Source organism: Cebus imitator, unplaced genomic scaffold (genome assembly GCF_001604975.1).
Source record: "Cebus imitator isolate Cc_AM_T3 unplaced genomic scaffold, Cebus_imitator-1.0 Scaffold537, whole genome shotgun sequence".
Taxonomy (NCBI): Eukaryota; Metazoa; Chordata; class Mammalia; order Primates; family Cebidae; genus Cebus; species Cebus imitator.
Genome location: NW_016107852.1, coordinates 2,123,986 through 2,151,213, shown reverse-complemented (window position 1 = coordinate 2,151,213; position 27,228 = coordinate 2,123,986). Strand labels below are relative to the sequence as shown.

The following is a 27,228-nucleotide window of genomic DNA, read 5'->3' as shown; positions in this document are numbered from 1 at the left end:
CCTCTGTCCTGACACTCCCTTCCTGAAAAACCCCAGTGGCTCCCCTTGCACTGAGAATTAAATTGTAACTCCTCAGCATAGCCCTCAGTCATCCTGGACTGTGCCTGCCTCCCTCTTTCCCATCATCTCATTCCTCTCTCCCTCTGAAGCCCTGAGCTCCAGTCACTCCAGCTCCCTCTGTTTCTTAGGACACACCAAGTTCTGTCCTTCCTTCCCCAGGCCCTGGGCTCTTGCTAGTCCTTCCCTGAGATGCTTTTCTTCTAGCTCCTTCCCATATGGCATACCTTGACTTTCATCTCACTTCGAGAGATGTCCTCTCCAGTTTAGTGCCCCTGTTATTTACTCTTAGTGCCTTGTTAAGTCCATCCTGGCTGTGACCAGTCTATTATTTTATTTTATTACTGTCATTTTGTTTTTGCATGTGTGATGCTTGTTTATTGTCTATTTCCCCACAAAAAAGTGTAAGCTCCTTAAGGACCTGGATTTGTCTGTGAGGACGGTGCTGGGCACCAAGATGATGCTTGACATACTGAACAAATGAACAATGAAACATAAGGACATACAATCTTATGGGCACTGTGGTACACACACACAGACACCCCTGACTTGTCCCCCAGCAGCCATACTTCTTTCTCAAGAGGCTCTGCCATCCTGTCCTTCCCTCTTGCCCTTGTTTCCATGTGGAGCTTGTGGATATGATTCCTCATCTCTCAGCACACAACCATCTGCTGCTGCCTCCTCTCATCCCTGCTCACCACCCCCCCCCCCCCCCCCGCCCCAGTGCCCACTGGGAGCGCTTCCCTCCTCCTTCCCTTTTATCTCCCTCCATCTTGTGTTCTAAATGTGCACCAAATCAATCTTGATAATGTCAAGTATGAGAGTGCCTTGTAATACCACCTGAATCTAAGCTATAAAAAACAGGAAAGCCAGGTTTTGAAGAGAAATTGGAATTAAAGGTCCCACATGACCTGTTTCTAATAAAAGATTTTATAAAAGCATCCAGAAGTTTCCTCCAGATTTAAAAAAAAATATTTTTCTTCATTAAGTCTGTATTTCCTTGAGCACTAAACTTAATTTTATAAATTATATCTTACTGAATATACCTTTTTCCATCTGGTTTAATTACTAGTTTATTGCTGCAGATACACCATATTTTAATTATGAGTTAAATTGGCTTTTATGAACGACTCTGGGAACCTCGTTTCCATTTTGTAACAAAGTATCTGTTTAAAAATATATTCTGCCCCTCCCTGCCCTGAAAAGGAACTTATACATAAATTTTAGAGTCATTTTAGAATCACCAATGGTGAGTTCCTGAAGGGCTACCTTACCAAAAATACGACCTTCTCTAAAGTGTGGAGTGAAATAGAAACACTTCCTGCTTGCTATACACTTCCCCAAACCAGTGTTGAAATAACTGGAAGGACTCTTCCTCTTCACTTTAGACAAGAATTCAAGTTTACCACCTCTAAACCCACACTGGCTATAGGCAGACAGTCTAGAACAGTAATTAACAATTCAGACTCCAGAAACAAGGAGACCTCAGTTCAAGTCCTAGCTCTACTACTTCATCACTGTGACCTGGGCATGTCACAGAGCATCACTAACCCTCATTTCCCTGACTTGTAAAATAAGGGCGGTAGTTTCTACCTCGTAACACTGTTTGGAAGCAAGTGCACAGTACTGCCAACATCGTCATCATCGAAGTGGTAGACTGGAAGGAGCCCTGGGAAGTCAGTTCTTGATAGATAGCTGTAGCGCATCAGCCATGTGCCAGGCCACATCCATGATGTGACACAGTTCTGCCACCTCAGAACTTATCAGGCTTGGGAAATTTTGTTAGCAGGCCATTACAGTTTGCTCTGATGAGTGCTGATTAAAATGTTATTTTAAGCTATATTTTCCCCAGGCCTTCAGAGCACCAGATAAATTAAGTAAATGATTAAATTGAATAAATCATTATTCTTCTTCCCCATACAGGTTCTGCCTCCTAAATGTAGTAAGACCCACAGTGGCATAAATATAATGTTGCTGTTTATCTATTATGCTACTTAAGTTTAAGCACTATAAACTTAAGGGTGAATACAGTTATTACACCCTTAAGGGGTTTGAGAAACCCCCTAAGGAAAACCCCTTTCTGCTCCTCTGTTAATTATTTTGGTAAAATGAAAACTTAAGGAGATTAATCGCTGTTATGAATCTTAAGGCTATGCTAAACCCCCTTCAAGTGTTATTTTGCTAGGTTCTCGGAAAGCCCCACTAATCATTCATCTAAAATACAGTTGGCTCAACTGACACGTGTGTGTGCATGTATGTTCCTAAGGACAGGCTTTCCTTTGGTCAGAAACTTATTCTGCTTTCATCATCCCAGATTTCTAAAAACAATAACATAACAAACGATCTGTCTTCTGCGGTCTTTTAGCTTGTTTGGCTGGAGCAGCAAGTGACTAAAATCACAACCCATAGGGAGCCATTAGCTTCTGACCTGCAACCATGGGATATGACCCTGGCCCAGCCAAGGTCTCTGCAAATGCAAGGGGAGAATCTGCTTGAAAAGGCAGCCTCAGGACCAGAAAAATAGAATGCTTAGCAAGGCTCTGCTAATGGTGGCTTGGGACTTTTCACCTTTCTTCCCAATCAATCCTTATTTCCTCTAAAGGCATTGTAGACTTAAGAGCCATCTGTTTTTCACACTCCCTTTCTCTAGGGACCCATCACCCCTAGTTTTGTCAGTGTCCCTCCCCTGCCTGGAGAACCACATCTTTTTGTAACCTGAGTCACTTTTGGATTATAAAATGAACTGCCCTGAACCCAGGGCTCTTCTTGGATTATGACCCCAGCTTTTAAGCAGCAGCAGTGTGGTGTGGAGGAAAGAATATGAGCTTTGCAGTCAAGTTTAATGCTGACTCTTCTACTTACTATTTAGGCAGCCTTGGGCAAATTATGAACTCCTTGATCCTCAGTTTTTCCAATCTGCAAAAAATGGAGCTAATAATATATATCTTTCAAGGTTGTTTTAAAGATGAAATGAAGTAATGAATGCAGAGTACCTGGAGAGACTGTAGCATAGTGACTAAGAACATGCACTCTGGGGCAATTTTGGTTTTTTTTTTTTTTTTTAGAGACAGAGTCTTGCTCTGTCACCCAGGCTGGAATGCAGTGGCGTGATCTCGGCTCACTGCAACCTCTATCTCCTGGGTTCAAGCAGTTCTCCTGCCTCAGCCTCCTGAGTAGCTGGGACTACAGGCACACACCACCATGTCTGGCTAATTTTTGAATTTTTAGTAGAGACAGGGTTTTGCCATGTTGACCAGGCTGGTCTCGATTTTCTGACCTCATTATCCACCTGCCTCAGCCTCCCAAAGTGCTGGGATTACAGGCGTGAGCCACTGCTCCAGGCCTGGGGCAAGTTTCTTAATCCCTCTGTGCTCAGCTTCTTCATGTAAAATGAGAATATAATAATAATAATAATACCTAACTCAGGACTGTTACAAAGATTAAATTATACATATAAACATTCAGTGCCTGGTATGCGGTGAGGATGATGGAAGGGCAACTACTGTTACTGCCGTAGTTGTTGTTAGAACGGTGATTAGCAAGTAGGGACTCAGTAAAGTGGTAACCACCAACACATAGGCTGTGAGGTTGGGAGCATAGTCTCCATCCTACCATTTTCATTCAGTAGGCACGAGGGATTCAAAGGAGAGGGGAGAGGAGGAGGAGGAAGATGGCACAGCAGCTCATTTCCTAATTGTATATTGATGTGGCAGGCTTCCGTGTTCCAGTTTGACAGTTTCATTGGTGCTGTTCTGAAATGCCTGCAAAGTTGTATCCATGTTACACATTTATAAATGGAAACTATCTCTGAACAGTCTTTATGCCAGGGCTTGTTTGCAACTTTAAAAGAAAGCAAAGGCCCTGCCTGCCTTGTCCAGAACAGTGTCTTTAATTAGTGATGATTGAAGAATGAGGTAAGCTGGTTTTGATTTATTTAAGTTGGCTCAAAACTGTTCAGCCAAGAGATAATCTCCCTGCACAGGAGACTGTATCTGCTAAGACCAGTGATGTGGATATTGCTATAATTAGGTGTGCTAGTGACCCAGACAGACTACATGGGCTGTTCTCCTCACAAAAATAAACACAATCTTAATTTATAGACACAACAGGGTCTGTCTTTTAAGGCGTCTTGTTAGAAGTCCCTATTTTTATGTCTTCTAGTGATTATATTTTGTACAATCGGATTCCTTCTGCTGTTAGAGTAGGCCCAGCCAGCCATAAAGGCCAAGATCTCCTAGAATTTGTTATACACAGTTGACTTTTTCAGATCACCTTTTGGAGTTCTGTAGGTCCTGTTTACTCAATTTTCTCCCTCAGTGGTTCTTAAACCTTAATGTGTGTAAGAATCAATGGAAGAGCTTATTAAAAACACAATTTCCTGGGTCTCATCCCCATAGATTTTGATTCAGTAGGTCCAGGTGGGGCACTTACATTTACATTTCTAACTAGCTCACAGGTGATGCCAGTGCTGCTGGTCCAAGGACCACCCTTTGAACAACCCTGCTTTACCCCTTCTAACACTCCAAACACACTTTTTGCTGTAGAGTTTTCCAAATAGATTTCCCTGTTGTTTCATACATACTTCAGACATGTTGCCCTGTTTCAAATATATTGCCTTTGTAATTTCAAACATGCTGATTCCTCTGTTAGGGGTGTTTGGTTCACCCCTTTCTTATCTGGCTAATTTCAAGTTGTCTAGCCGAAGAGAGACCCTCCTCTGGGAAGCCTTCTCTCACCTCTCCATCCTGAGTTCCTTGCTGTGCATGCTTCCCTTGTACCATGTGCTTCCCTGTACTGGAATCAGTGCATTCTCTGCCAGTTTCCTCCACCAGAACAATATAAAGTCCCTGACAGTACCTGACGTATAGTAGTTGCTCAATGAACATTTACTGGATGAGTGTTAATGTGTATGTGTAGGAAAGTTTGGGGGTGCAGCAATAACATTTGTTTACTCCTAATTAGAAAGAACGAGGGTTTGGGGAAGGGGAAGCCGTGGGAATCTGTTAAACCACACAGAATTTTACTAGCTACCTCGTGACACTGAACTAGTTTACAAATAAGCAGATATGCCAATGTGTAGATCTTCTGTGTGATGATTGCCTGCCAATAGTATGGCATCTGGCAGATAATTTTTTAAATAAACAAATTTGACCTGCCCCTTCAAAGCAGAGCTAATCATTTCAAGATATGTTTGAAAGTAATAGCTTTTTAAAAGAAACCCAGAGTCTGGAAATAAAAGGTTGGGGGGGTGGTGATTTTAAAAATAAATGTTTGGAAATGTTCCCATCAGTGAGATTTTTGTTGGAAAGATGGAACTGATAGGATCCTGAGTTGTAACACTCACTCTGCCACTAACTTGCTATTGTAACTTTGAGTGAATAAAATAAATAAATTGTAACAATTACAATTGTCTTAGCCTCAAAATTGTGGCTCACAATATTAGTTTCTTAGTTTTGACAAATGTACAATAATTATATATCATTAGTGGAAGCTGGGTGAAGGGTATATGGGAAATCTCTGTACTATCTTTACAACTTTTCTCTAAATCTAAAATCATTCCAATATACAAAGTTTATTATTTTTTTTTATTATGGCTCAGTAGCTACCAGAAGGATATATTGTTTACTCTTGCCTCAGGGCCCCTGTACTTGCTGCTCTCTCTGTCTACATGGTATCCCTCAGTCATCCACATGGCTCATCCCTCATCTCCTCTATGTGTCTGCTCAAATGATGTCTTAGTGAGACCTTCCCTGATCCTCATATTCAAAATTACAGTGCCCACCTTCCACTGGGAACTCCTTACCACCCCACTTCCATTTATTTTCTCCATGGACTTGGTAACATCCACCATATTATTATTTGTATATTATTTATTGTGTCTCCCCACCTAGAATGTAAGCTCCCTAAGGACAGGGATTTTGATCTTCTCAGTTTGTTAAGGTGCTGGAATAGGGCCTGATAGATGGTAAGTTTTCATTGAATACTTAAAGAAGCCAGGCAGGAAATGATAATCACAGAGAAAGAGGAAACTATGAAAATAATAAAAAGGAGACAGTGACAGCTGCAACAAACAGTTTTGCTAATGGATGATAAGAGTCTAAGGCCTAACTACTAATGGCTAATGAACTGCAAGTTCAGCTGCATTTTTCCAGCACCAAGCCATGTCTTAATCATCTTTGCATCCCTCTGTATTTCTTCATATCCTTAGCACATGGTAAGCACTAACGATTGAATGGCAAGACTAGCTTGACTAAAGAGGAGAGGGCTTTGCGGGGCATAGTCATAAATAAAGGTGGAGACTTGTGGAGAACTGGGGCTGACGCTTACAAAGGACAGGGTGTTTTCTAAAATATGTTTTGTTTCAACACAAGAAAAGGGACACTTTACTCATTTTCCATTAAGTATTGATGCTACAGTTATCTTTAAATAGGTACCATTTTGCAGTATTGGAGAAGGCCTCAAACCACAAATGTCACCACATCATTTACCATTTGTCACCAGCAAGGGGTCACCAAGTAAGGATAAGAGGGTGGGGAGTGCTGCTTTCTATTAGAGCAAAGCCACTAAAGAAAGAGAGCAATGAGGGAAGAGTTTAAAAGAAATCATTCCTCATTTTGTAACCCTGGGATTTTAGTTTGCTTACTACAGCATACAATACAGTAGGATAACATTGATAATAAGCTCAGTGCCATTGATTAACAGGAGCTGTGAGCACTGTGCTAAGGGCTTTAAAGCCACATCATCGCCTGCTAGTCCAGCCGTAATTCTCCTCCCTTCCTGTGTTTAAAGTCAAAAGAGTAGCTTTAAGCATTGGTCTTCCTTATGGGATATTTTCATTCTTCTAGTTATACTATACAATGAATTTCCATGGGCCTTATGAATCCCACCTGGTTACAGCCAAACCCCATAGACACTCTGTATATACTATTTATGCTGCTGGATATAAACAGTTATCACCAAATATTTATAAAATAACCATTATATCAAGAGCAACCTATTAGGTGTTCAGGTAGTTAGAAAAAAAGTAGGACATAGTCTGCCCTCCAGAAGTGTACCATCTAAGAGGAGCCAAGACACAGCAAAGAGAAAGCATGGCTCTGTTGGATCGGTGCCAGTCTTTATTAAGACATTTAGTAAATAAAATTGCTTTGACCTGACAATGACATCATTCATACAGATTGCTGTTCAGATTGAAATTAGATAAAGCAATGTTGCCTTATAAAGCAAACAAAGAGACCTTGGTTTCCATAGCAGCTCTGCCATTGAATAGCATTGACAAAGTCATCTAAATTCGTTGGATCTCACTTTTCTAATCTTGGGAATGGGAGTTGCTTTGTTTTTCGGTGTTTGGTTTTTTGTTGTTGTTTTTTTTTAACCTCATACTCTCTGTAAATGCCAATCTGAAAACCTCCCCATTTCCATCCAAAATGTGCCAGGATTTAAGAGGATCTGACCTAGAGAGAAACTGTAACATGCTCACTAATTATTGTCCTCTTATCGCACATACCAAAAAAAAAAAAAATGTGTTTGTGTTACTCTTCAACAATAGTATCCAATTTATCCAAACCTGGCTGGAATCCCAGCACACCCAGTTTTTCCTGTTTGAGCTCGTTAATGTGGTAAATAAGCCCCATGGGTTCACTACATTCCCAATTTTGGTTCATTCATATCTCTTGCATCTCTCTCCTCACTTAACAGCATTTTATTCAACTCACTGTTTCTTCAATGGGAAGGCAAAATAATAATAATAAAATAAAGACCAGTCTTTTTCCTTTATTTTACTAATGTTTGCATAAAAATGTCTTACAATATAAGAAATTCAGATATAGCATTAACCAAATAGTCTTACCTAAAATAACCATAGCCAATAAAACCTGACTGCCAGAGATTTTTAATCTTCTAAACCCCATTCCAACATAATAATAAATTTAAAAAACTCAAATACAGTAACAATCATGTAAGAAACTGGCTTTATAACTATACCTGGCGTATAGTTTCAAGAGTTCCTAGTGGAGGGAGGTTCACTTTTCATTCAATGACATTTTTTACTATTTGGCAGATTTACCATGTGCTTATATAAGATTTATTATATTAAAAATTAAAAAACATATTGGCCAACATTCATTGCACATTTACTATGTGGCAGGTCTTTTATATGTATTACCTTATTTAATCCTCCTAACAACCCTAAAGCATTTTTTTTTAAGTTTCTCCATTTTATAGATGAAGAAACAGTGGGTTAAAAATTTACTCAAGGACATACACTTATTGACCGAACTCACATTTTATGGGAATAAAATTATATGATAGGGATAAAAATTCCATGAGAAGTTCAATTACCATACAAATGTGAAGCAGGAATACCCCATCAATAAAGGAGCATGTTTATAAGTAGATGTTTGCCAGGCTTGCAGCAGTAAGTCATGCTAAAATTTAGGCAGGGCTCCAGTGCTGTAGTTACCAGGTTTTAACTTCTTGATTCTACAGCTTCCATTTCTCAGCCATCCTGTTAAATAATTTTATTGGAACTGGAGGTTTTAAATTTGGGGAGAGTGTTGGCCATAGACAGCCCATGACCTTTGTTTACCAAAACTACCTCCCTTATTTCTATGGATCAAAAAAGCAGTGGTGTTTCTGGGTTGCTATTGGTAGTCTTTTTCCTTCCCATACCCACAGAAATGAATGTGAGCCTTTGGGGAAAGCAAAGTAAATTGTGGAACATCTTCAGGTTTCCAGGTATATAGATTAGGTCAGCTGAGTCAGCCTTCAGGACATAAATCATAATTTTGAAGGCTGAGTTTGAAGTGAGCACAGCAAAAGCCTAGTTCTTTGCCCAAAAAAAAAAAAAAAAAAAATCTTTGGAAATACTTGGCAGATGTAAATAAGCTTCAAATGAGCAATAGCAATTATTTTAGCAACAGATATAAGTATAGCAAATGCTTTTTGCGCCTCTCAGATTGTTTTCATTTTGTTTAATTTTCACATCTAGCTGAGATAAAAATTAGTGGAAGTGGGCATTTTTTGAGCTGTATCTAGCATACATGACTTCCAGTGGCAAGGCATAATAATTCATATGCTAGCACCAACCTTGTAGATATGAAATCTCATTTTGTGATGTTCTTATAATCCTGCCATTAGTTTTAGTCTTAAAATGATCATATTCCTTTCCAGGAATCTCCCATCTTATGAACAGATCAGTTTTGGGGGGAACTCTGGATTTATTTCTTTCAATCACTGTTTCTTTCATAAACATGTATTGAGGACTTACTATTTGTCATATATTCTTCTAGGTACTGGAATTAGAGCCAAGAATAAACACAACAGGCAAATAATCCATACCTACATGGAGGTTTTAGTCTAGTTACAGAAGAGAGGAAAGTAAATTATATAACGTGTTAGAAGGTGATGAGTACTGTGAGAAATATTAAGCTAGGAGTCTAGGGGTGGGGGTTAAAAATTTGAATTGTGTATTAGTCCGTTTTCATGCTTCTGATAAACACACCCAAGACTGAGCAATTTATAAAAGAAAGAAGTTGAATTGGACTTACAGTGCCACGTGGCTGGGGAAGCATCACAATCATGGTGGAAGGCAAGGAGGAGCAAGTCACGTCTTATGTGGATGGGGGCTGGCAAAAAAAAAAAAAAAATGAAAGCTTGTTCAGGGAAACCTCCCCTTATAGAAGCCTCAGATCTCAGGAGACTCATTCACTATCACAAGAACAGCACAGGAAAGACCCGCCCCCATAATTCAACCACCTCCCACAAGGTTCCTCCTACAACATGTAGGAACTGCGGGAGTTATGATTCAAGATGAGACTTGGGAGGGAACACAGCCAAACCATGTCAAGTTGTTAAGGAAGGCCTCATTGGGACGGTGACGTTTAAGCAAAGACTTGAAGAAAATGAGAGAATGAGCTGTGTGGAGACCTGGAGGACAATTGTTCCAAGCCAAGGGAACAGTCACTGCAAAGGCCTCGAGGCAAAGCTGTGTCAGGCATGAGAGTGAAGAGAAGGAAACCAGTATGGCTGTAGCAGAGGGAGCACGAGTCCTTTAATAGGGGCTGATATGCTCAGAAAAGTAGCTGGGGCCAGACCCATAGGGCTTTGCAAGGCATTTTAATAACTTGGCTTTTACTCTGAGGTGAGGAGCCACTCAAAGCGTTTGAACAGGGGAATGATGACAATCTGATTTCAGTTTCTTATAGCTATATTATTAATCATGAGAGAGGGTCTTACAATTAACTATCCACCAAATTCTGCTTAACCCATAGTGCCATTCAACTAGAGTGCTAATAAGACTTTGGGCACTTGAGCTCTGAGTGCTGGATTTAGATACAGGAGATGGGGATTTGGCTGACAGCTCAGTTGGATGACTTTGGGGACTTCAATTAACATCTCTGAGCCCCATTTTCCTTTTCAGAGAAATAAGTATAAACTATACCTGCCCATGGCTTCATTTTGAGGATCAAGTAAAAACTAAATAGAGAAGCATTTGGTAAATTATAAGACAATATAAATGTCAGGAGAGTTGGTGATAGCAACAGTGGTTGTGGTTGTGTCATCATTATTTCAGGGAGAATTAAGCCCAGAACCTAAGTCAGGATGTTAGGAATGCAAGCTTCCCTTTCCCATCCCTTCTTGTTAAATTACCATGGAAATGGGGCCTCCACTTCCTTCCCCAGCACTGGAGATGCAGGAAACGACAAGGACTCAGATGACCCCAACCGAAGGTGCCGGTTGGGATCCTAGCAGGAGGCGTTGTCACTGACGGCTGTTTGGTAGACCAGGGCCTCCAGTGGCTGGGTCTGTTGTCCTAGTGAAAGCATCACACTTTTCCCTCTCCTTGGCCCTATAAATGTCCCCAGTTCCACACAGGGCATTAGGCTGTCCACAGATGGGCAACTTTTCCAGGTAATCACAGCCCTCTTCTGTTTCTCCACCAGGCATTCCTCCTATGGAAGGCTTTTGGATGACCACGACTACGGGTCCTGGGGAAACTACAACAACCCCCTGTACGATGACTCCTAACAACGGAATATGGCCCGGGATGAGGATTGACTGTTCTTTATTTATAAGCGCTTATCCAGTAGAATTAATAAGTACCTGATGCGCATTGAACGACAATCTTAAGCCCTGTTTTGTTGGTATGGTTGTTTTTGTTTTCCTCCCTCTCCTCTGGCTGCTACAACTTCCCCTTTCTGGTACAAAAAGAACCATTATTTAAAGGTGAGTGGAGGCTGATTTGCAGCTGAAATGGGCTGGCCTTGCACCAGCCAGGCCAGACCACCTTGGTGGAGGCTTCTTCTCTCACTTCAGGACCCACTTTGAGAAGGACCGAAGAAGAGGATTTGGATTGTTTTGTCAGGGATTACTTTCAGGGGAACATTTTGTTTGTGTTATTTCTTAAACTTCTCTTTAGGAAATTACATTAAATATCAATGAGGGGAAAGGAAATGAGCTTTATGAGGATTTCACCCTGCGTGGGAGAGAGCAGGGTTTTCTCAGATTCCTTTTTAATCTCTGTTTATCTGGTTGTTTCTGACAGGATGCTGCCTGATTGGCTCTACAAGCTGGAAAGCAGCTTCTTAGCTGCCTAATTAATGAAAGATGAAAATGGGAAGTGCCCTGGAGGAGGCCAGCAGGTTGAGGGGCAGAATAGCAGGTTGCCATGGGATCTCAGTGTGCCCCTACCTGCTCTCCCCTCCAGGCCACCTGTCTCTGTAAAGGATGTCGGCTCTGTTCAAAAGGCAGCTGGGATCCCAGCCCACAAGCGATCAGCAGAGTTGCATTCCCAAAGAAAAGGGCTTTGAGATGAGCTGAGTTATATAAAGAAAGCAAGAGGCATGTACAGTGTGGGGAAGTGGAAAAGAAGTGGTAGGGGGAAAGGAGGCTAACCTGCACTGAGTACCTCATTAGGGCAAGTGGGAATCAGCTATCGATAATGGCCAGAGGCATCCACAGCTTGGAGGAGGCCAGAGACTCTTGGCTTTATACCCACACAGCAACTGGTCCACTGCTTTACTGTCTGTTGGATAAAAGCTGTAAACCTGTTTAAAAACAAAACAAAAAAGAGGCACTAGTCTATCTTCAATTACTCAATGAGGCATTTTCATAGGAAACAGACTATAATTAATTTGTTTATTCTTCCCAGACACTTACCTTACTAATTCTTCCCTTTAATAAATGAGCACCCCCGGGTATATAGGCTTAAAATCCTGCACAACAAATTTTGAGAAAGATTTGTTCCTCTTCATAGGCATCCACTTATTGCAATCATTCTCAACCAGGAGGTGATTTTGCCCCCTGCCTCCACCCTAGGGGCATTCAAAAATGTCTGGTGACATTTTTTGTTGTCATGACTTGGGGGAGCTACTAGAGGCCAGGAATGCTGCCAAATGTTCTACCATGCACAGCACAACCTGCAACAGCAAAGAATTCCCCACCCCAAAATATCAATAGTGCTGAGATTGAGAAGCCCTGATTTATCACAATGCCCACTATGACAGAACAAGACACTCACAGATTAGGGATAAGTTTTATTTTTAATAAAATGAAATAATATGTTAAGTTTTTATCTCCAAAGTGTTTAGTTTATTGGCTGAAGGGTTCTTGGTATGCATGGTGACCTTTTTATTTCTGTGTGCTTCCTACGGAGCTTTATTTCATGCCTACAACTCTTGTCTTCCTGTAACAGCTGATATTAGCAAGCAGCATCTTATGTCCTGATGTCATGTAGTAGAAAACGAACATGGGGTCTGATTTCAAAATGTGTTATATTGTCCTACAGTGTCATAAAGAACTTGAAAATGGACTTTTGTTTGTAAAGTTGAACCTTGCTGCCATGACTGTTTGGCTTACAGGAACTTGACTCCAGCTTGTCCTGTCTCTGGCTGTGGCCCGGCAAAGCACCTACATGCAAACCACCCTTGCTTTTCTAAACCCCTCTGGTCTCAGAGATAGTAGGGGCAGTGTCACTTTTTACAAACTGCCAACCCACACACTGGAGTAATTCTGAAAAAAATTATTCCTAAATTCTTTAAGTGCGGACGGAGAATGAGCAAGCCCCAGAGATATTTTACAACCAGAGTGGGTAATGAGGAAGGGGCTTACTGAAATTGTGATATCTCTGAATATTGAATAAAACACCACCAACCAAAAAAGTGGACCTTCTAAGATTAAAAAAAAAAAAAGGGAGGGCAGCAAATGACCAAGGGTGCCCCTTCTGGCCATGCTTGGCTTGAGTAACTGTCTCTCTTTCCCCACACCCTTCATAGGGCTTTCAGTTTGGCAAAGGACAAGCAGATAAAAACAGGATATTCCATATGTTTTTTCTCCATCGGCCAAAAATGTTTTGACACAATGTTTGTGAAACACCTTTGGAGAAGTGCAGTTCTGAATGCTGCCTCTGCCATAAACACTGGGGTAAGGGACCAGCCTCTTCCCAGGAACCATGGCCTTCTATAAACCATGGACTTAAGCAGGCATTTTTTTTTTTTTTACACTGAAGGCTGCTGTTGTGCAAGGGCACATAATGGGTCTGTTGCTGTTATTAGCTTCAAAATGTGCATGGCAAAGAGAGGGATGTGGGCCTAGACCAGATGTAGTCAGCAAGGTGACAGCTCCCCATAACGACTCTAACACTCCTTATGTTATGCGAGTATAAAATATTTAAGGGTTGAACCTTATTTTGCCAAATATATCTTTTCTGCTTTTGAATTGGCCAAAGGATTTTGGCAACTATATTCTACAAATGTTACTGAAAACCACACACACACACACACACACACACACACACACACACACACACACACAGACACACCTGAAATATATGCCGATAATTGACATCCTTGACCTCAGGGAGAGCATCTGTTCAGGTCTACCTAAGAGAAATGGATCCAGGTCTAAACAATCACGTCCCACTCATGGATAGGTCTAGTCATAACATTTCAGAGAGAATGTCAGAGCAGGAGGGAGGCAAGCCGCCTCTTCTTGACTATCAACAGCAGATGATGGAAAAGCAGGATTCAACTTTATTTTCTTTTCCTGTGGCCCCAGTGAAATCTCCTGCCCTCCCTGCACGTCTGTGTCTTCATTTCTAAAATGGGGGTGATACTTTCATATTGACCTCACCCCAAACTACCTCACAGACGTGAGGATTAATAAAATCATGTCTATGGTATTTTCAGTTTCTGAAGAAAAATACTTATAGACAGTTTATTATTACATAGATATATAAGTGATCTCAGTTTCTTGTTTGCTATAATACTTCTGTGTTGTTTTTACTTATTCTGTCAAATGACAGTTGTGTTATAGCCATGTCAGACCGCTAAGCTCTTCATGCAGCTGAATCACTGCAGGGTTGACCATGCCTGGGGTCACAGAGATGGTTTCCATTTCTAGATGAAATGTTGGCCTAGGACACAGGTCTCAAAGACTCTGGAATCAGAATCAGGAGATTAGGGAAAACAGGATAGATATCTGAGCATGAATAGTAGTAGACCTCCAGCCTTTCCCATCAGAGGTCTTCTGGATTCTTTGTGGGGTTGATTTTGATTTGATGTCATCTGTTTGCCCTTCATCTTGCTTGCAAGTATGCATGGTTCAATCTCTTGCATCCAGGAAATGAATTTTGCAGTCGGGCCAGATGCTAATTTGCACGTTGATTCACCTTCTTGGCCTTTAACTTTTTTTTTTTTTTTTTTTTTTTGGCAAATGAATGTACCATTTCAACTTTGATTTTAAAAGTGCTAGTTGACATTGTAATAATGCTAACCAAGAGATCAACGCCAGATTTCTCTCTTGGGGCGAGTTAGCTGGTATCATTTAAAGATGGAAAAATGGAAAACTTCTTTGATATTTGATGTCATTGTATTCACATTGGTTGAAAGACATATTGCATACCAATTATAATTATATCAATTAAAGTTGATAAAAGCTTCCATCTGGATGTGTGTGATTCACATTTTGTTATATTTTGTTATTCAAACCACTTGATTGATATGCTCAACACAGCTCCTAGTAAGCAGTTCTGACTTGTTCTTTAAGAAAATGTATACTACACCAGTAAATATTTTTCTGCTTAGCAGAAAGGTCTCTCTGACCTTGAAACAGTATTGAAGAATGTCAGAATTGAAGAAACTCTTCAAGCAGTGATTTTACTATCAGACATACTCTGGGCCTTATAAAATAGATGTAAAAACAAGCACTTTGATTCAATGAGTTGATAGCAATACATAATCAAGTCATATTAAGGCATATTGACATTAGCAATACATTTGGCACTTGCTTCACTCCCCTTCAAAAAATTAAATTCAGCATCCTCATCTTTATCTGACAATTAAATAGCAGGCAATTTCAGTCATTCAAAATATAATTTCAACCCCCACAAGCTAACTAGAGATCATTCTGATTCCAAAGAAAAGAGCAACAGCAAAACCCATTCATTTTGTTCCACAGGAGAGGAATGGATCACCTGCAAACCAGAAGTTGTTGATTAGATTATGGGTATAAACTTGATGTCAGGCTTAATAGGTTTAGTTACTTGGTCAGATTTAATAAGTTTAGTTACTCAGCTTCCAGTGGCATAGCATGGAGAATTGACTGGAAAGAGTCAAGATAGGAAAGGAGGACCAAGCATGAAACACGCCCTTTCTATTATTTGGTCATTTCTTGAGGACCATTTCGTGGGCACAAAAGCAGCTAAAAACCCTATTCCAAGCTTGCCTGAACAAGATTGGTCAGAAAGTTACCTTAAGGGGGCATAGAAAGAAAAGGCTTAATAAGGATGTACAGTGTTTACCTATTATGATTTTTTGTGTACAAGTCAAATTTTTCCTATAGTATACCTTTTCTAGGTCAGACTATAAGCGATTTAAATTATTTAGTGATCTAAATAATATAACTGTGATCTTCTACTCCCCCAAAATTCAATAGCACTCTCCAATAGCTGACATTTTAACTTTTGTCAGAAATCGCTGAATTATAAATTACCCTTAAAAGCACTGATCATGTTGGGAAAAACCTATAAGAGGCATGATCACTTCCTTTAAAGGATCTAGTCTTTGGCAGATGTAAACTACATTTACTGCACCAAAACAGCATTAATCAATTTGAGTCAACAAATGCATTGACTTTTTATCCTAAGCAAGATATTCAATATTTACTACCAAAAAAAGAGTCTAATATTATTTAGGGAACTTGGATGTGTGTGTGTATATTGTCTGGTATAATCCTTGCATCTTCCTTAGAGGTCATTACATTACCTCCATTTTACAGACAGGAAAACTGAAGTTCCATAATATTAAATTTATTCATCCATATATTGAATCCTTCTATATACTCCATAATGAACAGGATGGTCCCTGCCCTCCAAGTATTTGCAGTTTAGTAAGTGGTAGAGGTGGGGTTGAAACCATGTCCATTTGGCACCAGGGCCCTTGGTCTTTTATCACCCCAGAGACTGGTGTCCAATGTAAATCTAACCTGGGTGTTAAGACCCTCATACCTCCTGCTCACATGAGACCTTCCCCCTTGCAATGTCCCTCTCAGCTATTTCAGAAAGTCTCAAGGGTGTCTAGCATGCAGTCCAGAGCAAGCCCAGTCAGCTCTTAAAGCACATATTCCCTGCTAGACACTGTGACTTTCTGCTGAATCCCACATCAATGACTGTGTTCTCTACCAAGAGGGAGACCTGCCTTCATTCCTGTCCTGTCAAGACACCAGCACCAAGCCCCATTGTCTCACAGAATTTTGGTGAAAACCTCTCTGAATTTCAACTTGCAGCCTCTCTGCTCTTCCCAGGAATCAGATATGAATTCATGGCAGCCTAGACTAGAGATGCTGCCCTTGGAGTCACTCCCTGATCTTACCCTGAGATTCCATCATTGGGCCAACTTGTCTTTCCTCATGGTAGTAATAATAATGACAGCTTACTCTCACATAGCACTTACTATGAACTAGATACTGTTCTAAGAACTTGACTGGGTGCAGTGGCTCACACCTGTAATCCCAGCACTCTGGGAGGCTGAGGCGGGAGGATCACAAGGTCAGGAGTTCGAGACCAGCCTGACCAACATGATAAAACCCTGTCTCTAGTGAAAATACAAAAATTAGCCAGACATGGTGGCACATGCCTCTAACTTCAGCTACTCAGGAGGCCAAGGTAGGAGAATCGCTTGAACCCATGAGGCTGAGGTAGTCCAGCCTGGGTGACAGAGTGAGACTCCATCTCAAAAAAANAAAAAAAAAAAAAAAAAAGAACTTTACATGGGTTAACAACCTTACGAGGTAGATATTATTCACATCTCCATCATACAGAATAGAAAACTAAGGGCCAAAGAGGTGAAGAAACTTGCCCAAGATCACACAGTGGTGGGTCAGAATTAAAATGGGACCGTGGGTCTCCAGGGTTCATGCTCTGGACCACTCCCAAGCCAAATCCTCACTCCATGCCAGAGATTATTGACATGTACATGCTGCTGCCCATCCAACATGCCCAGTCATATGAGATAACCTGAGGCCAACATTGGGCACCCAATGCAAAAGCAGCTTTCTCCCTGAAGAATAGTTTCTAGCGTGGCCCAAAGGGCCTGTTTTAAGGGTACCCACAACTGGGCAGCTCTGCGAGCCCTTACATATTCATGTTTGTCAGGGCAGTGGCTTGGGATCTTTTGAAAACAGTGGGGTCCTCAGAAGTGATGATCTGGCAGACTCTGACTTGTCTCTATCTACACTCTGGCACTTTCAGTCAAGGTCACTCACCCAGTAACCACCAGCTCAACAGCAGGGCACTCCAGGCTGACCCTCTCCTTGTCACCAGATCCACGCAGCAGTTGTAATGAGGCAGTCCAGACTACTGTCTTGTTCTCCTACTGGCGATTTCTCCTTGGGCATTTGGACAGAATTTGCTGCAACAAACACCACTGAGAAGAGTGTTGAAAAGTTTGTGTCAGTCACAAGCCAAGTGCTGTCAGGTGGTGTGAGAGACAAATGCTCACTGCCAGCCCCTGTGCCAGGATATTCAGAGGTTCGATTTGAGAAACAGAAACACTGCTCCATGTATTTCTGGATAGATGATAAAGTTTTAATGCAAAATTGCAGATTTCACATATAACTTAGTTTCTTATACAGACTTGGAGAGAGCAGGAGAAAAGGTTAGGGAAACCATGAGCAGGTAACAGCTAAAATGCTAGGGTTTCTGGAAAACTGCCACCATCTCAGGCTACAACAGTAAAGCGAATAGTTCTGAAGAGCTCACTGGAAAGTCACACCTGCCCACACATCTGATGGCAACTGTTTCTGAAGAAGAATGGCTTTGCCTTTTTTCCATCTTCCATATCTTGTCTGAGAACCTCTCATAGACAAACTCTAGGCAGAGCCATAAGGGAAAGAGAATTACGAGACATGTAATTTCTGGCTTCTCCTCTGTATTACAAAGATCTTAGAAAAGGTGATAATGCTGAGCTAAAAATATGTGAATGATCACTGGCCACCTCTCTTACCCAAATGAGAACTTGGCAAAAAGTCAATAACAACAACATGTTATCCATAACATTATGCAACTGTTCCTTACACACTGAGGATGCACACACCTTCTCCCTAAAAAGAAAGACACATCATTCCATATGTTGCTTTATCTCTGGCAATATTCATGCCTTTCCTAGTTCAGATGTAGTCTTCCTTTGATACCAGATTATAGGGTTAGCCACTTTAATTCACTTTATATTGGACAGAGGGGGATAAGAAAAGACAGAAGAAGAGCTAATTTATATATACACATACATATGCATATCAAAGCAAGCAAGAGAATATGCATAGTTACTAAAAACTCCGTTTTACCCCTAGTCCTAAGACCATATTGGTATTTATAACTTTAGTCTTCCACTAAACATTGCATGTTCCTCTTGTCCTCAGTTGACATTTCATTTGGTCCTGGTTTTTACGTAGCAGGGTGACTCAAATCTGCCATTAAAATGTGGCCAGCACTTAGGTACTAGAAAATTAAAAGGGAGCTACTAAACTGAATAATGTTTCTACCACTGAAAAGAAAGACCAGCTCACATTTCATTATAATGTTCCAAATACACTCCCCTTCCTATTTTCATCGTGTTTTTTTTTCTCTCTCTCTCTCCTCCCACATCCTTCCAGCCCACCTCACCCACCTTTACCAAAGAAGTAAAGAAAACGTGAGGGAGAAAATAGGGAAGACATTCAGAGCCATTGTCATCACTTGGCTTGCTCCCTGAAGAGCCATGGGCCATTCCACACTGCCATCTGCCCACCAACTCCCCCCAGCTCTCCTATCTCTGCTTGAGCTCTTCTGAAAAGACCTATGCATCCTTCAGACAGCCAGAAGTTGATAAAAGACATGCCAGGAAGTATGGGGAGAGGAAGCGCAAGGTTTTCTTAAAGGTATTCACTTTCAACTTAGAAGTGCCATGAGCCATTTCGTACACACACTACTTTGCCCTATCTCACCAATCCCCCTATCATTGCCCTCCCATGAGGAAATTTTAGGCTGCAGATGCTTTTACTGAGCCACTGATAACAAGCTCTGGAGCTGATAAGCAACGAAATGAAATACACTTAACTTTTATAGGCTGAGTAATCTTCAATGACAATTAATCTCATGTCCTGAAGCTCAGAGACTATCTGAGGGGTTGTCCCATCCCTCTTCTGAACATCCATTTCTGGAAAGAAACCAAGTTCATCAAGCAGCCCTACTCAAGGGAACACAACCTGAGGCCTTTACCCGTCCCCTTCTAAGTGTTTCCAGTGTAACCTGTCTGCTGTCTTCTCATCCAAAGGGTGAAGAGGTTGGATTTCATGTTTATCTCCTATAGGCCAGTTTCAATGCTTCATCTATCAGAGTTCAGGTAAATCCCTGAGCAAGAATTTGGGGCACTGACCATCTGAGCAATCCCAGGGGGCTGGCAGGTGGTTTTTCAGTAAAGAAAGGCACAATCATTCTTTCCTAGCCTCCTTGATCTCCTAGAAACTTAAGCAGCTGCTCCTTGAAAAGTAACAGACTCTCAATGTAACCATAGCCAAAACCATGAGCAAAGAAAAACTGGTAGACTGAAAATTCTGACAACTCTATATCCTTTTTCCCTTGCTTCCACTATAGAGAAGCATAGGCTTGAGACACTAGATGCAAGAAGACAAAGAATGGTGGGAAATCCAGGCTGCTACCTGATTACAGGCAAAAACAAGGATGCATTTGCTCACAGAGAGTCTCGATGCTTGCTCTCCTAAAAGCCCCATGAATTTCCCTAAGAAATGGCCTGTGATGGAAATTACAGCATTGGAAGCAAAACATTCATTCACTCATTTAACAAACAATATTCTTTTATACATTCTAGACACTTTCTTAGACACTGCATACAATATCTAGGTGAAACAATAAAACAAGACATGACCTCTCAAAAACTCATTCTCAAAATGCTTTCAATCTGTAATGAAACAGTACAGTCTATAATTCTGTAGAGTATAATGGGCACCTTGGTAGAGCAATGTGCAGAGTACACCAGGAGCAAGAAGAGGATAAGGTCAAAGGATCTGAGAGTTTCCTGATAAGTGTATTCCTCTCTTCCTTATTTCCAGATGTCTCTCTGCTGCTTATGCCCCGCTGTCTGCCTAACTGACTTCCTCAGCCCGAACTGGTTCTCCGAGCTCTCCCTTTGCACATCTATCCTTTGTCATCAGTCCCAGATTTCATATGGGAAATTTGATTTGTTCCTCCTAACTGACCTGTTTGAACCAGGGGTACTGGACTTTTCCAACCCCAGCCACACCTAGATCAGCCCCTCTTCCAGTGTTTCTCATGCCCAGAAATGCCACAACTGGAAGTTGATATATAGCATGTCTTTAACTGTGGGAAAAGAGAGAGAGTAGTCATCTTTCTTCATCTTGGTACACTACCTTATGGTAATAATTCCCGAATGATATCCAAAGAGCTAAAGTGGTTTTCTTGACTACGTTCTCTGAAGGAAGGCTGAAGAGAAGAGAAATGACATTTGTTGAATGCCTGTATATGCCTACACATGAAGAATTAAGATCTTTGTGCAGAGCAGGAAACTGAGGCTTGAAAGGTTAAGTGACATTCCCATGGTTACACAGCCAGTAAGAGTCAGAGTCTCAATTTTAACCCTGGGCCTTCTTACTCCAAAATCCATGTTCTACCCAGTATGGAAATGCTTCTCAAACTTTAATGCACATGCAGATTACCGGAGACCTTGTTAAAATGCAGATTCTGACTCATAGTTCTGAGGTGGAGTCTGAGATTGGCATTTGTAATAACCTCCCAGGTGGTGCGAACGCCAGGATACTGCCCCCAGTTTTGAGAAGGGAGATAATACATAAGACACAACCTTCTACTCATATGCCTAGGTAAACCCAAAAGGTAACCCAAAAGGCCGCACAGGATGCAGTTCTCAGCAGGGGTGATAACACCACATCTTCCCCCAGGGCAATGAAGTGTGGCAGCATCTCTTAATTGTGTTTTTTAGTGTCGTTACTGGCATTTAGTATCTGGGAGTCAAGGATGCTGCAAATGCTACAGTGAATGAAATAGTCCAGGTTGATTTGCTCAGGACAGTTCTGCATGGCATAGAATTGAACCACCTACAATTCTTACAGTATCCCCATCAAGGACCCCAGAACAGTGGTGTGGGGAGCTGCGTGCCACTGTCAGACATGAGCTCTTTGGCTGCCTTATCTCCATGACTTGTTCTCAATCATTAGAAACACAGTTCTGCCCTCCAGCTGTTCTGTTCCAAACTGTCATCATTGACAGCTGCTCTGTAGGATATCACTGTACACACATGAGTGCATGTCAATGTCTTGCTAGCTGGACCTTCTAAGTGTCAACAGGAAAGATGATCCAAGGTGGGCCTAATCAGAGAAAGGTGTGTTCATACATTTCTGTGTGCCCTCCAAGAGTATAGGGATGCCACAATTACATAAAATTGGACATTTTAGTAAACCATGTAGGCCAGCTGAAAAATTTATATCATTTTGCATTCCATGAGAATTTTAAATGGTATTTATTGAAAAGATAGGCAAACAGCTGACATCTATTAAGCTTCTTCCATATGTCAGGAACTGGACAGGTTCTTTACACATGTTATTTCATTAGATCCATAGCACAGAGCAGTAATCATAAACCTAGACTATTGTGGAGCTACTGTGTCTGAGTTTGAATCTCAGCTGAGCTAGTTACCAGTTGTGTGACCCTGAAAACATTGTTTAACCTCTTGTTTCCTCAGTTTCTTCATCTGTAAAATGGGAATCAGAATGGCATGTCTTATTAGACTGTTTTGAAAGTTAAATGAATCAATGCCTACAGCATGCTTAGAATAGTACCTGGCACAGAGCAAATTTACAAATGTTACTTCATTAGATCCATAACATAATAAAATATTTTATTTGGCAATAATAAAAGCATATTATTGCCAAATAAAATAGCCATGTAAGGTAAATTATTTTCCTCATTTTACAGATGAGGAAACTGAGGCTTATTCAAGTTAAACACAGCCACAGTGTAATAGAATCCGATTAATCATAATGAAAAAAGCTAACATTCACTGAGCACTTATTATGTGCCATCCTGTTCTACCAGGATCAACTCAATCCTCACAACCACCCTAAAAGATAGGTATTTTATCCCCATTTTACTGAAGGCGGCAGTAGCCTGTCTGGAGCAGCTGCTGTAGGTGCTAGCTGCAGTGGGGGAAACATGACTGGGGCTGCGCTCTGCGGAGCTGGCAGGGCTGGGAACAGGGGGGAGCCCCAATCCTTATCTACTTGGTGGGACAGGAGCCCCGCATTTCCCAGACACCCAGCCACAGTTCCAGACTCAGGCATCATCACTGTGCTTTCCAGGGTCCAGGAAGTTCCCCCTCCCCACAGGCTTGAAAGTGCCTTCTCCCACTCCTGATGCCCATTCCAGGTGGGAGCAAAGTTATGGCCAATCCCAGGCACTGTTGCAACCTGGCTGGATGTGCACGTGCTCAGAGCAGCACTGACACAGCAGCCCCCTGCCACCTTGGCCCCCTCTGGACTTTGGGCGCCAACCAGCATCGGAGGGAGGCTGAGGGGCTGCTTGGGGCAGGCCTACACCCTTCAGCAGGAACAGCTTGGGCACCATGGATGGCATGTTGATGGCAGGAGACAGACAGCTTCCTAGGCTGAAAGGGGTGGGTCCCGGTGAAATACTACCTTCAAGCCAGGGATGGTCTGAAGCCTGGGGTCCAGCTGCCACTTCCAGGTGAAGTCCCTGGCCAGGAGTGAGAATTTATGATACTTTCTCCAGGCCCACCCATGGCCATCCATGAACGAATCAGCATGCACTTCCTTCCTTCTGAGCCCATAAAAACCCTGGATTCAGCCAGTGTCCAACAGATATTGGGACCACCTGCCTATGGAAAGGAGCTACCCACTGCAGGTCTCCTCTCTACTGAGAGCTGGACACTCTATGGGACCACCAGTCTGTGGAAAGGAGTTACTCACTGTGGGTCTCCTGAGAGCTGTTCTGCCTCTCAATGAAGTTCCTGTCTATCTTGCTCATCCTCCAGTAGTCTACATACCTCTTTCTTCCTGGATGCAGGACAAGAACTCAGGACCAGCCAAATGGCAAAGCTGAAAGAGCCATAACACAAACAGGGCTGAAATATCCTGCCACCTCCCCACACTGCGGGCAACAAGAAGGAGAGAAGAGCTAGGGCCCTGCAGGGATCCTAGGCCTAGGGGCTCCCTGAGCCAGGACTGTGACACCTTCTTTGGGGCCCTGCAATTCCTGGCATCTCCTAGCTTCTGGGCACCACCACATTCCCCTTGTCCAGAGACAGATGTCCACAGAAGAAGTTGCATGCAGTTCATCTAGTCCAGCTGCAGCCTTGCACGGGGCTGGCACCTGTGCTGGCACCTGGAGCTGCCTGCCCTGCCGCAACAGTCAGCATGCCTGGCTGTGCACAGTGACCAGATCCTGCACTCACTCATCCACACACTCTTTGCAGCTCCATGCCTGGCTTGCCTTTGGCAGGTATGGGATCTGGGCCAGTAGCATGAGCCAAGCACAGCCTAGTAGGCAGTGTGGGTGGAACAAGCCCAGCAGGCATGAGCAATACTCAGCAGAAGGTGTCACCAGCCACAGAGGTTTCCAGCTGGCAAAACAATACCCAAGGATCCCACGACATTACCAGGTGAGGAGACTGAGGCACAACCAGGAAGTAAAAGTTACTCACCCAAGGTAACCTGTTTGGTTAGTGGTGAATCAAGGATTTTTGCCCACAGATTTGACTCTGGAGCCTGAGTGCTACAGTTCCCAAGTCCATTCTTTTCTTTTTTTTTTTTTTTTTTTTTGAGGGAGACTCCATCTCAAACAAAAAAGGAAAGAAAAAAAAGTAAAAAGAATGTAAGTGGTAGGCCATAAATAAGTCACAGCCCCAGAGAAGTGGGGTACCAGCTTATGACAATTAAACATGGAGTCTTTTGGGGTAAGGAATCTAGAAAAAGTCACTGTAACTAAGGTGAAGATGGGTCAGGGGGCCTAACAATCAAACAAGCAAAAAATATCTACAGTTAAATTTTTTTGAAAAAGCCAGGCACAGTGACTTGCTCCTGTAATCCAAGCTACTCAGGAGGCTGAGGTGGGAGGATCGCTTGAGCCCAGGAGTTCAAGTTATGATCCCAAAGCACTCCGGCCTGGGCAACAGGCTGAGACCCCATCTCTTTTTTTTTTAGAAGAAGAAAGAGAGAAAGAAAGAGAAAGAAAAAAAAAAAAAAAGAAAAAGAATGAAGGAGAGGAAGAAAGAGAAAGAGGAAGAGGAAGAGAGAACAGGGGTATTGCTTTATTGCCCAGGCTAGAATGCAGTCTAAAAATGGGTATGCCTATAATTGTGTTTAATAACAGAGACATGAAAAAAAAATGAGGGAAGAAAATAACTAACAAGCAGCCAACCAATATTTCATTTAAACCTGTAAATAGATGTGATGTGGTACTGATAAGAGTGTATATTTTGTGTATTTAAAGTGGAGAGTTCTATAAATGTTAATTAAGTCTACTTGTTCCGGATCTGAGTTCAAGTCCTGGATATCGTTGTTAACTTTCTGTCTCATTGATCTGTCTAATATTGATGTTGAAGTCTCCCACTATTATTGTGTGGGAGTCTAAGTCTCTTTATAAGTCTTATATATCTTGGTATTCCTGTATTGGGTGGGTATATATTTAGGATCTTTAGCTCTTCCTGTTACATTGATCCTTTTATCATTATGTAATATCCTTCTTTGCTTCTTTTGATCTTTGTTGCTTTAAAGTCTATTTTATCAGCAAAAATTGCAACTCCTGCTTTCTATTTATTTATTTATTTTTGCTCTCCATTTGGTTGGTAAATCTTTCTCCATCCCTTTGTTTTGAGTCTTTGTGTATCCTTGCATGTGAGATGGGTCTGGATGTAGCATACCAATGGGTCTTGGCTTTTTTTGCCTGTCTGTGTCTTTGGATTGGGGGATTTAGTCAATAATAATAATATATGTGAGTTTGATACTGCCATTTAATGTTAGCTGGCAGTTTTGCCCATTAGTTGATGTAAGTTCTTAATTATGTTGATGTTCTTTATTTTTTGGTATTTTTTATAAAGGCTGATACAGGTTGTTCCTTTCTATTTGTAGTGGTTCTTTCAGAAGCTCTTGTAAAGCAGGCCTGGTGGTGATGAAATCTCTGAGTGCTTGCTTGTTCACAAAAGATTTTATTTTTCCTTTGCTTATGAAGCTTAGTTTGGCTGGATGTAAAATTCTGGGTTGAAAGTTCTTTTCTTTAAGGATGTTGAATATTGGCCCCCACTCTCTTCTGGCTTATAGAGTTTCTTCTGAGAGATCTGCTGTGAGTCTGATAGGCTTCCCTTTATGGGTAACCTGACCTTTCTCTCTGGCTGCCCTCAGTATTTTCTCTTTCATTTCAACTCTGGTGAATCTGGCGATTATGTGCCTTGAGGTTGGTCTTCTTGAGGAATATCTTTGTGGTGTTCTCTGTATTACCTGGAGTTGAATATTGTCCTGCCTTGCTAGATTGGGAAAGTTTTCCTGAATAATATCCTGAAGCATATTTTCCAGCTTGGATTGATTCTCTTCGTCACATTCAGGTACACCTATCAAACGTAGATTAGGTCTTTTCACAATAGTCCCATATTCTTGGAGATTTTGCTCTTTCCTTTTTATCCTTTTTTCTCTAATCTTGTCTTCCCATTTTATTTCATTAAGTTGGTCTTCGACCTCTGATATCTTTTCTTCTGCTTGATCAATTCAGCTGTTAAAACTTGTGCATACTTCGCGAAGTTCTCGTGTTGTGTTTTTCAGCTCCATTAATTCACTTATATTCCTCTCTAAATTGTGTATTCTTCTTAACATTTCATCAAACCTTTTTTCAAAGTTCTTAGTTTGTTTGCATTGGGTTAGAACAAGTTCTTTTAATTCCCAGAAGTTTCTTATCATCTACTTTTTAAAGCCTGCTTCTGCTAATGGAACACAGTCTTTCTCCATCAGGCCTTGTTCTGTTGCTGATGAGGAACTGTGATCCCCTGTAGAGGGAGAGGCATTCTGATTTTGGGTATTCTCAGCCTTTTTAGGCTGGTTTCTTCCCTTCGTTATAGATTTATCAACTGTGGTCTTTATAATTACCGTCTTTATAGTTGGGTTTCTGATTGGACGTCCAACTTGTTGATTCTCGGCGCTAAAATCTGAGCAACCCACTGCACTGGCCAAAACAGCGGCGTTAAGATTGATGGTGCTTTTCTGACTCTGCACCAAGAACCGCCGCACCAAGGCAGCGGCAAAACTGCCTCGCCGGCCACAAGAGTCGTGCTGGCAGCCCGTGGGGCTCCTCTGCTGGGAATCTCCTGGTGCCCTGGTGCTTGAGCAACAAAAATTCATCTGAAAGTGTGGCATCCTCTCGTTCTCTGCGCTTTCACTGGGAGCTACAATCCCGAGCTGCTAGTGATCAGCCATCTTGGATCTCTCTACCCACAAGTCCATTCTTTATCTATCTCCTCACCTTCCCATCAGTCATCTACTATGTACCCAGCCCTGAGCTAGGCATATTGTAGGATAAAACAAAGTAAAACAATGTGTTAGTTTGTTTGTTTATTTGTTTTGAGACAGAGTCTTGCTCTGTCACCC

The 27,228-nt window shown here is 41.7% G+C and overlaps 1 protein-coding gene across 2 annotated transcripts in view; it reads left to right on the top strand.

Moving 5' to 3' along the window:
• PARM1 (prostate androgen-regulated mucin-like protein 1) overlaps positions 1 to 27,228 on the top strand; it is a 133,079-nt gene that overhangs the window by 99,568 nt on the left and 6,283 nt on the right. The window contains exon 4 of one of the 2 annotated variants that reach the window (XM_017514817.2): positions 11,001 to 13,257. The exons of the other annotated variant lie outside the window; for it this stretch is intronic. Coding sequence (XP_017370306.1) covers positions 11,001 to 11,085 — 85 coding nt within the window. The 3' untranslated portion in view covers positions 11,086 to 13,257. Of the gene's footprint in view, positions 1 to 11,000; positions 13,258 to 27,228 lie in introns of those variants that run through there. 2 annotated transcript variants of the gene reach the window in all.